We start from the raw sequence: 16636 nt of genomic DNA, 5'->3' as shown, positions 1-16636 counted from the left end.
CTGTCCCCTGTCGCCTGATGTCTTATTTGTCTTCTGTCCACTCTGGGATGTTGGCCTCTACTAAGGCAGCCCGGTACTGCCGCAAGACACCACGGATGCTCTTTATGAACCCCTTGGACAGCGGGAAGAGGGGGAACCCAATATCGGGGTAGCCACTCCTTTCCGGGAGGAAGCTCCGGTAGCTCTTTCTCCTTTTCTTTGGTTTCACGCTAGGCTGCTGAGAAGCAGAGTCCTGAGGGGCTTTACTCTCATCCGTTAGGTCTCTGGCAAAGTGCGCTGCCCTGGCCCGGCCCATGCTCTCTGAGTCTGAATACTGATGGGTGTCGCTAGACGGAAGAGTCGACACTCCGCAACCAGAGTCTTCCAGCTCCTCCCTGCCTTCGGACAACGGGGCAGCTGCCGCCCCCAACTCCTCTTGTTCGCCCAGCAGCCCCATGCTGTCGACGGGGCTCTCCGCCAGGATGCCACACGCCGCGTGCCCAAAGCAGGAATCCCCCAGACCGGCTTGGTCATGGCTTCTCTCCACCAGCTCGTTGGTCTCCACCCAGGACTCGATGCGGTGGACCAAGCGCCAGCCATTGCAGCAGAAGTGTTCGTAGATCTCCTGCTCAAAGACTTCCACCGGCTTGCGCAGCAGCTGCATCATGGACTGCACCATGCGGATCAGAGCCATCTCGTTGTAGCAGCGGCTGTTCTCGTAGCCCTCTTGCAAGCCCCGGTCACTGTCGAAGCCAGCCTCGTTGTAATAAGGCTCATTAACTAGGATAAGACCTGGGGGCAAGACAATGGGAGGGGGGAGAACAAGACATTTAGAGGCTGGAAAATGCACACATGCTGCTCGGGTCTGCTTTTTGAAGACAAAAATCCCCCCAAAGTGAGAGGCTATTAACACAATTTTTGGGAACGTGAAATCTGTGTGGTCCACAACTAATGAACTTGAGGGCCCCCGGTCCATTCAAATTCTGAAGAAATTCACTGAATGCAATTCCACTGCTATTAATATGCCCAGGTTTTGAAAAGTTCAATACCAGCATGGTGTAGTGGTTAAGATCGGTGGCTTGGAGCAGGGGACTCTGATCTGGAGAACCCGGTTTGATTCCCCACTCCTCCACATGCGCGGCGGAGGCTAATCTGGTGAACCAGGTTGGTATCCCCACCCCTACACATGAAGCCAGCTGGGTGACCTTGGGCTAGTCACAGCTCTCTTAGAGCTCTCTCAGCCCCACCTACCTCCAGGATGTCTGTTGTGGGGAGGGGAAGGGAAAGTGATTGTAAGCTGGTTTGAGTCTTCCTTAAGTGGTAGAGAAAGTTGGCATATAAATACCAACTCTTCTTCTACCCCCACCTCCCCAGCCCCAATTAGGTCTCACAAAGAATGTTTTGGCAGCTTGGATATTTTGGTTTGGCAGACGTCTTCTAAGTCTGAAGCCTTAGCAGATTCTTGCAATGTAGGTATGTCACTTCTCCTACTCCAAAGAAATAAAACTATTGATACCCCCTCCCCCGCCAGACACACACACCCAACCCGTGGACAAATTTGGCATTCTGGTGCCAGCCACTATCGGCACTAATTCATCCTGGACGCAGATTTCACATTTTGTTTTGTTTCAAGTAGCTTAGTGCTTCTTAAGAGTACAACTTCCTGATGTTCTCTGAATATGATGTTTGAATTTGCAGCCTGTAACTGCAGGCTGCGTGTCTGCTTTTCCAAGTGGTGGGCTGGAACATCTCTGTAAGAGCAGCTCCCTTTGCAGGGAAATTGTTGTGCTGCTATGCAGAGAGAGATGAGAAATGCATGTGAGCAAAAATGGACACCCGAGATAAATTTTTAACAGCCAGCTCAAGTAACCTCTTGAAGTCCATTTGTGGGCCAGCAGTTTTCCAGAGGAGGCTATGGTTTTACTTTCAGGATGTGAAGCAGGAAGCACATGGATGCAAGTGCCCTGGATTTATAGTGAGAGGAAAGTGAGCGGAGGATGTGAAGGCTGCTAGAATGGGGTGCTTTGGGAACATTTCATTTAGGTGAGCTGGACAGATCTAACTAGCACTGTGTTCCTGCAATCTCTCGCCAATGCTAAATTCTGGGTTCATCTTCAATACTGAAAAGTACCTTGGATTGAGATGAGCACCTGGAGAAGGCTGGATTTGCTGGTCCACCTCTCTGTGCCCTGTAACAGACAAATTATAAGTAAACAGGTAAGCCAGCGGCGAGGGCTAAAGCAGCATCAAAGCATGGATGGGAACTGAATTGGGGGCAAGTTGCATAGAACCAGTTCAGTTTAGTATACTTATTTTAAAACTTCGTCATTTTCCACCCAACGCCACTGGCATTAAGACATGCAAGCTTTTCTTAAATCTACCTTGCCACTATAGAGCTGGGGCTTGAGCAAGGACTGCAAGGATCCATGATGCTCACAACAAGCCCATCAAGATCTGACACAGTCTAACAGCAGGAACTATGGCCATCGTGTTTCTCACCCCCCCCCCTCTCTGGGAGCAAAACCAACATGCAGGCATGGGGTCAGAGTGCAGTGCTGGACTGGCATGCCGAGCACCTTTACTAATGGAAAGAGACATTCCCACATTAACAGATCAACCCCCCTCTGCAATAAAAACTGACCTTAGTGTGCCTTTGCAGTAGAAGCCTGCATATATGTTTTAAGGGTCAGCTGGGAATAGCCTGCCTATTGCGTATTTTTCCAAAGCACTCCCAACTATCATGCATGAGAGCCAGCGTGGTGTAGTGGTTAAGAGTGGTGGTTTGGAGCAGTGAACTTTAATCTGGAGAACCGGGTTTGATTCCCCACTCCTCCACATGAGCAGCGGAGGCTAATCTGGTGAACATGGGTTGGTTTCCCCACTCCTCCACATGAAGCCAGCTGGGTGACCTTGGGCTAGTCACAGCTCTCTTAGAGCTCTCTCAGCCCCACCTACCTCACAGGTGTCTGTTGTGGGAGGGGAAGGGAAGGTGATTGTAAGCCAGTTTGATTCTTCCTTAACTGGTAGCGAAAGTTGGCATATAAAAACCAACTCTTCTTCTTCTTCAACAAGCATTACCACTAACTTAAGTAATGGTGCCTTCAGGGTCGATTACCACCACTCATGTACCATGCCTGGGGAAATTCCCAAGATAGAAGTAGGGCTGGGGTTCTGCAGACATGCTTATGTTTATAGTACATGCTCCTATCTGGCATGTGATCTTGCCCAGGGTATATGTGCATCGCACACTTGTCAAGCAGCTGGTATATTGAACACTGTGGGTAGGGCTGGACATCCTGTGGCTCACAGATGGGTATCTTTAATATTAAAGGCGGACACTGCCAAGCATCAATGTGGTGGGCAGGACCGGACATCCTGTGTTACATAGATGGGTATCTTTTATTTACTGATTTGATATGACTTACATCCCACCCTTTCCCGGCACAGCCGGGCTCATGAGAGCTTACAACATAATCACAACAATAAACAGATATATAAATGTATATTAAAGCATCAACATGGATATCGGTGCCATTGCCACACAAGACTAGGAGTCAGTCAGAATTGCCACTGCCGACAGCATATGCTCTTTAGCCACCATACTTGAACACATGAAGCTGCCTTATACTGAATCAGACCCTTGGTCCATCGAAGTCAGTATTGTCTACTCAGACTGGAAGTGGCTCTCCAGGGTCTCAGGTAGAGGTCTTTCACATCACCTACTTGTCTAGTACCTTTAACTGGAGATGCCAGGGATTGAACCTGGGACCTTCTGCATGCCAAGCAGATGCTCTACCACTGAGCCAAAGCTCTTCCCCTTACTTGGATCTGGGTTATCCCTACTGGAAACCAGATGAAGAGCAAACAGGCAACTCAACAGAACTAAACAGCTATGATTAAAACATTTGTATCCTTCCTCTTCCCCCTCCCAAAAAAAGAAGCCCAAGGCAGCTCCAAGAAAATACACTGAAGACTTCTAGTTACTTCCTGACCACATCTGTTTGTATTACCTTGCCTATCCATGTCCCCAGAAGGCTTACGCAGACCTTTCCATTATCATACAAGTTGGGGTTCAGTCTCCCACTGCACTGGGAGAGGTAGCGGAAGAGAGGGGGGACAGCCGGATAGATGTTGGGGAGCTGGATGTCAAATAAGAAGAGGCCGTCTTCATACGGTGTGCGGGTGGGTCCTTTGACTAATGCCGAAAACAGGTCCTGTGGAGAGGCTATACGTAAGATCAAGCAGCATTTCATAAAGAGAAAATACAGTTTGTGAGGAGCTAATTCACTCAACTCTCTCTGGTCTTTGACATACCCAGTTTACATTCTATTCCAGGCTCCTCTCCTGCCAGGCTGTACTCCAAAGTTTCAAGCAAAAATTTAAAAAGCAGATTGAGGAAAGCATCCATTCTGTTACCTGATGCATTTCTTCTGCAATTTAGCTCATAACTGGTTCAAGTATTGGCTAAGTGAACCAGTCGTTCAGAGGAGAGTTAAACTGTCTCAACTAGTTTTTAAAACTTTTCAGAAAAGTGTGGGAGGACTTTGCCTCAGACACACCAGTTCTGCTACAGCTGGTAAAGTGAGTCTGTTTTGAGTATTTGGCCTACTGGTCAAGGAATAGCTGCTGAAGACTCTTCCCACATCCACTTATAAAGTTATCCTTGATAACAGTAAAAAAACATGTTCTCAAGTCCTGTTCAGAGTGGCTTGCTGGCTAATCCAGCAGAATTTTTTTTAAAATGTGCTGTCTATTACAATTTAAATGTTACATTGACCCCATAAATTGCAAGATGGGTTATTTTATCAATTAAGTAAGATGGTACTGAAGGAACTTCCTGGGAAATGTGTTTCTTTCTCTTCATGATTTATGTTTTTATATTACATTTTGATTGAATATACAACTTCCATATTAATATAAAAGGAGATGATCACTTGCGACAGTCAGTGACATTAGCTGCATCCACTGTATGAGGAAAGACCGGAGAAATAGTTGCAATATGGGACCAGTACCACTGACTTCAGCACCGTGAGCAAAATGAGAGCCCCTTCTGTATGTCTGAAGACTGAACGAACAGCTTTTCAAACATGAACTACATGAACTCTGCCTTTAAGGAAGATGGACTCGGGCTTGTGCTTCCTTTGGCCAGATCTGCACAGGACTATATGGACTTACCATTCTGTCTTCAAAGGTTTTGACCATGATACCATCTGGCAGTGAGGTTGCTAGCAGAGCCATTTCTTTCCTTACTGTACTGAAAAACTTCTTGGCTTCTGGAGGCTGGAATTCCATTTTCTTAAAGGCATGACTATCTAACAGAGGGAGGAGAAATCAAGGCAGCAGGTTAAAAAAAAAATCTACCAGATGCAAAATCTGCAGCCACCCTTAAAATAGACAATTCTGCTTCTTCTATACTACAGGTCTAAGGTGGAGGGGGGTGGGAAGCTGGTTGGTGAAGGAGACCATGTTGTCCAAGAACTGGCCATTCACAGTTAAGATAGAGAGATCTCCCTAGACTGGTGAGCATTTTAATGCCCTGGACTGTCAAGTGACAAGATGATGTTCAGCCACACAAAACTCAGCCTGGCCTGACCTGGGATATTACCTGTCAAGCACTGGTAAGTCAAACTGATGCAAATGCAACAGAACCCCATAAAATAGCCCATAAAGACCATTTCCCTTAAAAAAAAATACAGGCAAGCTAGCAGCTTACACTCACCTGGGGCGCCCTCCAGCACAGAGAATACTTCCCCCTTGGCACTGGTGAAAGTGACTCCGGGTTTGCCGCCACTTTGCTGGCAGAGCACCGGCGTCTCGCTCGGCCACTCCAATGCCACTGGCGTCTGCGTCTGGGCCTCCCTCTCTTCCTTCTTCTCTGCCTCCACCATTGCCTCCATCTTCTCCTCCTCCACAATGGCCACATTGTCAAGAGTCTTCTTCAGGTTTTCCTGTAGCTTCTTGATGTCGTCCAAGAACTTCTTCTCGCGGGTAGGCTTTTCAGGTTCTACCGTGGGAGAGGTTGGGTAGCCCGTCAGCAACTGCTCCACGGTCATGTTTTTCAGGCTCTCCAAGATCTTAATGGCCTCCTTCAGCTCTCGGAAACTTTTCGGCGTTCCTTCTTTGCCGGACTTATCTGCTGCTAGGTCTGCTACGGCCATCGCCACGGCACCCTGCGCTTGCTCTTCCAAATTCTTCACCTCTTCCACGGGTGGTGGCTCCTCAGGCTCCGCTTCCTCTGGTTTTGAATGGTCCTCTTCCATAAGGCCATTGTCCGTCTCCCAGCTGTCACTCTCGTCCTCCCATTCATCCGAGGAGGCGCCGCTTGTGCTGCCATCTATGGAATCAAGGTCTGTCTCTTCATCCATCTCAGATTCTATGTTGTATAAGTGCTGGACGCCGGAAAGAGAGAGAACCACAACAATTAGGGAAAGGCCAAAACACCCCAATGTGAGTGGATTCAGCACTGCTGAAGAGGGACCAGCTACCGAGGTATTCCTCTGCTTAAAGTGTGCCTCAGAGGCAAAGCTCCCAATGGGATGACATTGAGATGGGTCCTACCTGCCCTAACTCCTGGTCTTATTCAATACTTGGTTACAGGATTACATAAGAAAACATAAGAAAAGCCATGCTGGATCAGACCATGCTGGATCAAACCATCAAGTCCAGCAGTCTGTTCACAGTGGCCAACCAAGTGCCTCCAGGAAGCCCACAAACAAAACGAATGCTGCAGCAGCATCCTGCCTATGTTCCACAGCACCTCATATAATAGGCATGCTCCACAGATGCTGCAGAGAATAGGTACGCATCCTGACTAGTATTCATTTTGACCACTAGCCACGGATAGCCCTATCCTCCATGAACATGTCTGCTCCCCTCTTAAAGCCTACCAAGTTGGCAGCCATCACCACAAGTAGGGCATCTGGGGTTAACCAGGACAGCTTATAAAAAAGGCTAAAGTGAGCTGGGGATTTTGCAACAGACTAGAAAGCTAAGCACAGTGCTTTTGATAGTCTGAAGACTACCAGAATCTGAACATGAACCTTAACAATTCTTGTACTTTGTTGCATTTATCACATTTCTCCCTTGCCATGTTTGCTAACTTATTCATTGCCTTGTGTGAACACTGACTGCCAGAACTGAATCCCTCATGTTCCTGAGGACTCCTGAACTTGTCAGAAAGACATTATCTTCATCCTGTGATCTAGAGTACTCAGCTGCTATCCTTTACCTCCTTAAAATGACCAAAGATGCTTGTCTTAACTTGTAGCGATGGTTCATTTCCAAATTGTGTCATCTTTTGCATCTCCTTTGGAACACAGTATTCCTTTGCTACCCCACCCCTCATTTGCTTACCAATTAAACCACACAAGGATGTTTATACACAATACTCCTACCTTTCCATAAGGCGTAGCTAACTAAGTATGCGGATCTATACAAAACCATTCAACAATATTTTATCCCATGGTGGTGGGGGAAGAGGGGGAGGGAATAGAGATCTTGGTGGCTGCCAAAAAAATTTCCCGAGGAACTACATTTGATGTGCGACTTAACCTAAAACCACCAGTACCTAAAACCACCAGAACCAAAAGCTAGATGGCCATCTGTCAGCAATGCTGATTCTATGACCTTAGGCAGATGATGAGAGGGAGGGCATATTGGCCATCTTCTGGGCATGGAGTAGGGGTCGCTGGGGGTGTAGGGGGAGAGGTAGTTGTGAATTTCCTGCATTGTGCAGGAGGTTGGACTAGATGACCTTGGTGGTCCCTTCCAATTCTATGATTCTATGAAAACTATAGCAAGGCAGACTTTCCTTTGTTGAAGGATACCCAGACATTCAATCCTTCCTGCCCAAATTGCATGCAGCAAGGGAAGGGAGACAGCAGAGTGTTTTGAATCCTCTTGATACAGTACAAGCATTAACTATTGCACTGCAGTTAAAGTAACACTGAAGCTCTGATTGCCAAACACTTGTACATACTAACAGGATAATGAAGCATATGGCTGTAACAAGATGCAGCAGCTTTCTGGAAATGAAGGAAAAGATGGTGCTTCGTACTTGGTTTTAGGACAAAGTTTCAGTCTGTCTCCCGGTGGACGTGCTCCACCTAGAAACATGCAACGATTATGCAACATTGATAATCAGTGCTCTAGATAGAAATAATAGCTGGTTTGGGGGAAAGAAGGCAGGCTGTGCCCTACAACGTAGATTCTTTAACCAGTGAAGCCTCTGCTTTATACCATGTTTTCCCTTAGCTGCTCCTTCCCTACCCTACCAAGCAATTCATTTTCTGCATGCACGGAGACATGATAGGGCAGAGAATTTCAAATGGGATTCTGGAGAACCCTAGCTTTCACGGAAGTTTAACCAGGGCTCCCTCAATAAGAGAGCCAATAATGGTTGACCTGAATGAGCTATTTCTTTATCTCCTCCATTTATCTCCTGCCTTTCCAAAGCAGCTTACATCATTTTCCCCTCTGCCATTTTATCCTCACAACACCGCTGTGAGGTAGGTTATGGACAGAAGGTGCAACTGGCCCAAGATCATCCAGCAAGGTTCCATGGTGGGATGGGAATTCCAACCTGGGTCCTAGTCTGGCACTCTAAACACTACACCCGCCTGGCTCTCAACACTGGCCAGTGGATTCCAGACCAGACCGGGACACTGGAGCTGTACAATGTATTTTTGATAAATTTTATTTTGTCTTTCTTTGTATGCGGCTTTGAGTTTCCTCATGGCATTTTAAAACCACTTCAAAATGGCAGCAGAGTCCCCTTGGCGGACATAAAGACACTGTGTCATGGATGACAGCAGGAGGGTGGTGATGACGTTTTTGGAGATTGAGCAGTTTGTTGTGGCACCACGGCTGAGAAAACACTTCATCCTGTTGGATAGGCATTGTTTTACCCCCAGGAGCAAAAACATGGGATCTCTTTGATATGCTGGTGCCGCTCTATAGCCTGAGTAGGATATGGAGGGCTGTTGCTGCCAGAACGCAAGACCTGGATTTGTTACAACTTTTTTTCTAACACAAGTGAGAAGGAGAACTGAAAAGGAGCTGTCTCTTCAGCATATGTGTGACTGTGAAGGAAGTGTGACCATGCGAAGGACAGCATCTTCTTTACACATACACTCATTTGAATCTCCCCATGGAGAGGGGAGATCAGATGCTCAGGATTTGTAAGTTCCAAGTAGGTTAGTAACCTTTCCTTGTTTCATCTCTTTTTGGGGGGAAGGGCCGTGGCTCAATGGTAGAGCATCTGGTTGGCATGCAGAAGGTCCCAGGTTCAATTCCCGGCATCTCCAGTTCAAGGGACCGGGCATGTAGGTGATGTGAAAGACCCCTGCCTGAGACCTTGGAGAGCCGCTGTGGGTCTGAGTAGATAATATTCACTTTGATGGACCAAGGGTCTGATTCAGTATAAGGCAGCTTCATGTGTTCATGTGTCCTGTTATCGGTATTTACGCCAGAGTTTTGCCAACAGAATAAAGCTGTATGGGTTAAGAGAAAGCGGTTGCTCTGATTCTTACTCAAGTGCCTCAAGTTACACAAGCAGCCCCCATTTGTATGCTCCTCCTGGCACTGAACCAGAGGGGTGGCAGGGATCAGGAGGCGGTGGCAGTCTATCGAAGAGGAAAGCTCTGAGCCCTGCTTAAAGGGGGGGGGGTTTGGGGAGCAGCAAGGGTTCCCTGCTGGGATGAGTGGGTCCCCTCACCAAAACGCCTTCTTCTCTAGTTGCTGAGCAGAGCTGGGCCTCGCTTGCTTGCTCAAGGGCTTCTTGCCTGGGCAGGAAGTGAAGGTGGCTTGTCATGCGCTGGGGCAGAAGAGTCATGGCTGTCACATCTAGTTTGGGTCTAGGAGGCTGGGCCAGTACGCTGCTTGCTTGAACGGAGATCATGCCCTAGAAACCCAGAATTGTGTGCAACACACAGGAGTTCCTTGTCAAAAATGTTTAAGTGGAAAGAGTTCCTTGGAGGCAGAAAATTCAAGAATCGCAGTGCCACGGTAACCAGCTTTCTATTTGCATAGGCAGAGCTGTCAGTTTCCTAAATGGTTTGCAAACTTTTCAATATAGAGTTATTTAATATGCATGCCACGATAATAATGTAATTGCACACACACACAAATCCCACGACAAAAACAAAAAATGCCACCTGCCTGGACTGGTTTCTATCTATATATATGTAGTGTTGTGCTAAATGTGGAGAACCTGAAATCCATACAATTTGCACAGCTCACAAATGTTTGCAGTACTGATATTGAGGATCAGATGCACATCTTGCCTACTTTACCTCTGCTGTTACCTGCAGTACAATGAGTAACACGGCCCTGCCAGTTGAACTACTTAAACATATACTGCACCAAAATTGTTCCATGAAGCCCTCAAGTCAGCCAACAAGATGGAAACAATGGCTTGGCTCCAATGAGCCCCTTTTGACATTTCCTGCTGAAATCCCCTTGCACCACATCACACTATATTCTGGGAGGGACCCCCTCCCCACCGGCAATCTTCAAAATCAGCTTTCCCAAGGGCTCACAGGGCTACAGAGGTGCGGGACGGGGTGGGGTGGGGTAAATCCCTGCAATTCTCTGCTGCTTCTTGGATGCATTTAAAACTCACAAAAAGCCCAGCCAAAACATGCCAGCATGTTAACCCTCATCCCCAAAGGTCTTAAAAAAACCCACCCCAACAAGTTTTTACTGACTTTCTGAGAAATGCTTTGTGGGGGGGAAAGTCAGAAATGCAAGTCAAGACGAGGATAAATTAAGGTTAAGAAGTGGCAATGTAAATCAGGGCTGGTGGCTACCGGCAGCATCGTCCATGGGTACAGAATTCTCTTTCAGATGCATTCAAGGAGCTGAAAGCAGCAAAGTGGCAACAAGTTCATTTTCCAAGTCAGAAATGATCAGTAGAGCCACTTGTGGGTGTGAGATTCTGCATCAGCAGCAAATTATTTTCTCAGGAACAGCATAAAGAAATAAAGCTTGACAAATTTAAATCAAATCTCCTTCTTCTGCATCCAGCAAGCACCCCTTATTTGAGCAGCAGAGGGAACTGCAACTATTTCCAGCCAAAGACTAATGCAAGCTGTTTACTCTCAGGGACCTACACTGGACAGCCATATCAACTAGCAGCAGCTTACCTGTGGCAGAACGATTGTCCGGGAATTATCAGCCCACACAACTTCCACTTTGCTGCTGAAATCCACACGAGCCACCTGTCCCACTGATGGCTGTGGAAACAAAAGCAACAAGCAATAAAACCATCCTTAGGCTCTAGAATACAAGCAGCAACCGCTTCTTCAAATCAAGCAAGCATCACACATATGAGGGCAATTGTCACGGAAGGACTTAAGCCAAGAGAACTGGTAACAATTTAAGGCTGCGTGAATTTTATCTAGGAAGAAGTCATGCACAGGGAAGTCTTCCATGTTAAAGAGAATGGACTATACACTACAAAAATCCATTAATCACAGCTACACCCCAGAACCAGCCCCTGTGTGAACAAACTCGTTTTTAAAAACCGCTTAAATGTTATGGAAGTTTGAATCACCATTCCTTTGAAAGAGTTGCCACCTACTGGTGGCTTAAGGGATTCATGTTTGGGGAAAAAAAAGTCTTGTCTTAACTTAAAAGATCAATATTTATTGTGGCATAAGCTTTTACAGGCTAGAGTCCGCTTCATCAGATGTGTGAAATGTGTCCTCCCTCAGGCAGAAGTGCCTGTAGATAAGTACAGCAGAAAAATACTGGAAGTGGTGAGAGCCAGCGTGGTGTAGTGGTTAAGAGCGGCAGACTCTAATCTGGAGAACCGGGTTTGATTCCCCACTCCTCCACATGAAGTCTGCTGGGTGACCTTGGGCCAGTCACTATTCTTTCAGAACTCTCTCAGCCTCACCTACCTCACAAGGTGTCTGTTGTGGGACAGGAAAGTGATTATAAGCTGCTTTGAGACTTCTTAAAGGTAGAGAAAAGCAGGGTACACAAACCAACTCATCATCATCTTCATCAAAAAGCAGCCCGCACAGTCTGACAGTATGATGTAAAGTGCAAATGTACACAAGATATACAGTGATCATTCACTGCAGCAGAGATAGGTGACTACTGACTTGCTAGACTGATTAGTCACCCATCACCTCTGCTGTGAATTATCACTGTGCTTATCTTGTGGTCAGCTGACTTTTGCATTGGAATGCCAGCCTGAACCTGCTACCTTCTGACCTCACTGATCTCACTATTTTTCCTTTACACCAATGTATTTATTTATGTAAAACATTTCAATGCTGCCTTTTCACCCAAATAGGTCCCCAAGGTGGTGAACATCAAACATTAAAACGTTCCCAACATTAAAAACATTTACAATAAAGTATACGTACAGTAATTCAATACAAACATATACAGGTATAATGCTAAAAACTGGGGAGGATGCCAACAAAGGTTATCGGAAGTATGCCAAACAACAAAAAATTCTTCACCCTTCGGCGGAACAATAAAGGAAAACACATGAATCTTGCTGAGGTGGAAATTCCAAGAGTTTTGGCACCATGACCAAGAAAGGCTCTTCTCAGGTTGCCACCTGTCCAGACTCAGATGGCAGAGGCACCCAAAGCAGGGCCTCCAAAAGAGAGGACAGGAAGGTTCATATGAGAGAAGGTGGTCTTTCAGGTATGCTGGCCTCAAGCCATATGGGGCTTTAAAGGTCTACTACTAGAAACCAACCAAGAAGTTTGATACTATTCATGCCAACACAAGAGACCCAAGATCCACAGATCTGGAAAATTATAAGGGTACAAATGTCAAAACAAAGAATCTTGTCCCTCCCTGCTCCCTGGCCACAAAGCTGCAGCATCAGGCCCAGAGCACATACATGACTTGCCTCGTTTTCATTGACTGACGCACTATCCTCAGCATTGCCAATGCGGATCACAAAATCAGTAGTGCGGAAGCGGAAATCTGGGTGGTCAGCGATGTCATACACACTGACATCCTCCTCCTCCCCAACAAGCTGGCAAAAAAATAATAAGATGACAGATTAGTATCTTGCCATACATGTTTTTTCAAATCTTTAATGCTTCTACCTCAGAGGAGGCCTACACCCTATGACCTCCACCTCAGAGGAGGCCAACACCTTTGTATTTTTTTAAAGAAGTGCCCTGTCATTTCCTGCAGGGGTTGCTGCTCTGATGCAATATTTCAGATCAGATTTTCACATGCTTACAACATTATAACTTTCCGATAAGACCTCATAGTACATTCAAAATGGGTCGATAGTCACACAGCTGTGTGTCTTTGGAATGTGTGTGCACGTTCGTGTAGGGAAAACAGAGTTGCACTTACCTGTAACTGCTGTTCATCAAGTAGTCTTCTGTGCAGGCACACATGGGAACTGCGCTTGCGCAGGCCAGCCGCAGAGATTTTTTAGCAAGCTTCTAGAGAGGTATAGCTCTTTAAGAGCGCTTATCCCCCCTTCCCTCACTCCGTGTCCGAGCCCAACAGCTCTTCCTGCCCAAAAGGACACGCAACGAGGGGGGAGGGGGAGCGCTCTTCCCTCAGTTCTCCTCTCGCTGCCGTGGAGAAGTTAGAATACAAGAATCCAAGGAGCCCACAGCGAGGACAGGAGGGAGGGATGTGGGCCTGCACAGAAGACCACTCGAACAGCAGTTACAGGTAAGTTCAACTCTGTTTTCATCTTTGTGGCTTCTGTGCAGTCCCACATGGGAAGAATAGCAAGCTCACTTACCATGGAGGCGGGTGTGAAGCTGTTTAATGTAAAGCTAATTGCAATACTGCTCTTCCCACAGATGCTTCAGCTGCTGTCTCAACGTCCATCGAGAAGTGTTTGACGAACGTGGAAGCAGAAGACCAGGTGGCGGCTCTACAGATGTCAACAAGGGCTCCCACTGCTGCAGAGGTTGCCTGCGCTCTAGTGGAATGTGACAGAGAGAGGGCAATCCCTCCCAGTGGCCAAATATGCCATCTTTATGGCATTAACAACCCACCTGGACAATGATTGTGTGGACACTACTTTGCCCCGATTATTTCCTCTAAAACAAATAAAGAGGTTCTTATCTTTCCTAAACTCCTGCACCCTGTTTAAATAAAACAGGAGAGCCCTCCTGACATCCAGGGTGTGCCAGGTCCTTTCACGTCCAATTGAGGGAGGGGAAAAAGACAGGCAGCACCAAATCCTGCTTAAGGTGAAACTCTGAAACCACCTTGGGAAGGAAGGCAACACAGGGTCGCGAGACCACCCTGTTGTCGTGAAAATTAAGGAAAGGGGGGTCATGTCTGAGTGCTCTCAGCTCGCCCACTTTACGAGCTGAGGTTATAGCGACTAGAAATGCTGCCTTGGCCGAGAGAGTTGCCAAATTGCAGGAAGCCATAGGTTCGAAAGGACTGCCCATCAAACCTTTAAGTACAACATGCAGCCTTCACTGAGGGACTGGGGGGCTGATGGGAGGGTAAAGGTTATTCAGGCCTTTAAGGAATTTTTTACAAAGTTGGTCGGAAAAAAAGGAACCTTTATCTACACCCTTATGGAAGGCTGAAATAGCGGCCATATGTACCTTCACAGAGGAGTTGGCTAAACCTCCTTGCTTAAGAAATAACAGATATTGTAAAACTTGCGGGAGTGGACAACTATCTGGGCAAAGACCCTTGTTCTCAGCCCAGAGTGAAAACCTCCTCCACTTATAACCGTACGATTTTCTAGTGGATGGATTGCGAGAGGCCACTAGGACCTCCGCAACTTCCTGGGACCATTGAGTTAGGGCCCCACTAACCACGCAGTCAGGTGCAGCGAAGCTACATCGTGGTGGAGCACGTGACCGACTGAGAGCAGATCTGTCTGGCAGGGGAGACGGATGAACTGACTTTTTGCCAGAGCCCACAGTATCGGGAACCAAGGCCTGGCAGGCCAATAAGGGGCTACTAGTATTGCTGAGGCCTGTTCCCCTTTCAGCTTCCCCACCACCCTGTTGAGGAGGGGGAAAGGAGGGAAGGCATACATCCTCAGGCCCTGCCAGTGCATCTGGAAGGCGTCCCCGAGTGAATTCTTGTCCATTCCTGCTCTTGAGCAGAAAGACTGGCATTTTGTGTTCTGCCGAGAGGCAAAGAGGTCTATAAGAGGCCAACCCCAGGTTTGAAAAATTGGCCAAATGTACCGGTCCCTGAGGGACCATTCATGATGGATGGAAAGTTCCCTGCTGAGGGCATCCGCTTCCACATTGGACGTGCCCGCAATATGAATGGCCGTAAGGGAGACGTTGTGAGAGATCGGCCATTCCCATATGGCCATAGCCCCTTGACAAAGGGTCGAGGATCGTGTGCCCCCTTGTTTGTTTATCTAATATTTTACTGAAGTATTGTCGGTATCTTCTTTCCCGACACGATTTCTGCAAAAGAAGGGCATATTCGATGGCACAAAGCTCCAATAGGTTAATGTGCAGTGTAGCTTCATGCAGAGACCAAAAACCATGGACCCTTTTATCATCACAATGCACCCCCCAACCTGTAAGGGAAGCATCGGAAAACAGCTGGACATCGTGGGGTAGACTCCAAAGGGGATACCTTCCCTGAGGTTGGTTTCCACCCCCCACCACGACAAGGACCGGAGAACCGACCTTGGAATGGAGAGTTTTTTGAATTGAGGATCCACATTAGGTGTGAAGTTCCTCAGGAACCATGCCTGTAGAGGTATCATGCGTAGCCTAGCATGAGCTACAACCAATGTAGTCGAAGCCATAAGGCCCAACAGTTTCTGGATTTTCACTGCTTTTTGGTGCCTACATCTTGTGAATGCATGTAGTAACGATCTAATGGAGAAGAATCTGGAGAGAGGGAGGAAGGCCTTCCCTAATGAGGCGTCCAACTCTGCTCCAATAAAGTCAATTCTCTGTACGGGGTCCAACCTAGATTTCTGATGGTTGATGACCAGTCCCAGGGAAGTCAACTTGTGTAGCACTGTGTGCACCATGTCCCTAAGGTCCTCCGGGGTATCAGCCACCAGGAGCCAGTCATCCAAGTATGGGAATATGGTACAGCCCCTTTTGGCCAAATATGCCACGACCACTGCCATGCACTTGGTGAAAACCCTGGGGGCCGTGGCCAAACTGAAAGGGAGTACGGTGTATTGATAGAACTTTCCATTACACTGGAATCTGAGGTACTTCCTGCATGCCACGTGAATGGCCTCATGGAAGTAAGCATCCTTTAAATCAAGCACCCCAAACCAGGAACACATATGGAAAAGGGGTAAAATGTCATGTAACGACAACATACGAAAAGAACAAACTCTGAGGTGTTTATTGAGCTCTCTCAGGTATAGGATTGGGCGCTTTCCTCCGCCCTTTTTATCCACTAAGAAGTATCTGGAATAAAAACTAGATGCGAGTTCAGCAGACGGGACCTCTGTGACCGCACCCTTCTGCAACAACTGGGTGACCTCCTCAGTAAGAAGGGCAAGGGTATGAGGCTGGGGACCAGATGGTGGCCCACAGGGCGGGAATGAACAAAACTCCTGATAGTAACCAAACTTTATTAACGATAAAATCCAGGAGTCAGAAATAACAGAACACCAATTGTGCCAGAAAACAGACGACCTATTCAAAAACTGCAGTAAAGGGCCAAGCAGACTTCTTTCCAGAGGACCTGTCAG

General features: G+C 47.2%; 1 protein-coding gene across 1 annotated transcript in view; it reads right to left on the bottom strand.

Moving 5' to 3' along the window:
• The window catches only part of UBE2O (ubiquitin conjugating enzyme E2 O), an 89993-nt gene continuing 73357 nt past the window's right edge, over window positions 1–16636 (bottom strand). Inside the window, exons 12-18 of the mRNA XM_056857801.1 lie at window positions 12857–12985; window positions 11124–11213; window positions 5699–6368; window positions 5155–5291; window positions 3990–4193; window positions 2111–2168; window positions 1–771 (exon numbers count right to left, since the gene is read on the bottom strand). Coding sequence (XP_056713779.1) covers window positions 23–771; window positions 2111–2168; window positions 3990–4193; window positions 5155–5291; window positions 5699–6368; window positions 11124–11213; window positions 12857–12985 — 2037 coding nt within the window. The 3' untranslated portion in view covers window positions 1–22. The remainder of the gene's footprint in view (window positions 772–2110; window positions 2169–3989; window positions 4194–5154; window positions 5292–5698; window positions 6369–11123; window positions 11214–12856; window positions 12986–16636) is intronic.

The sequence above is a fragment of the Euleptes europaea genome, chromosome 1 (assembly GCF_029931775.1).
Source record: "Euleptes europaea isolate rEulEur1 chromosome 1, rEulEur1.hap1, whole genome shotgun sequence".
In the NCBI taxonomy this organism is placed as follows: Eukaryota; Metazoa; Chordata; class Lepidosauria; order Squamata; family Sphaerodactylidae; genus Euleptes; species Euleptes europaea.
Note: the sequence above shows the minus strand (reverse complement) of the source record. Positions and strands in the feature narration are given on the sequence as shown.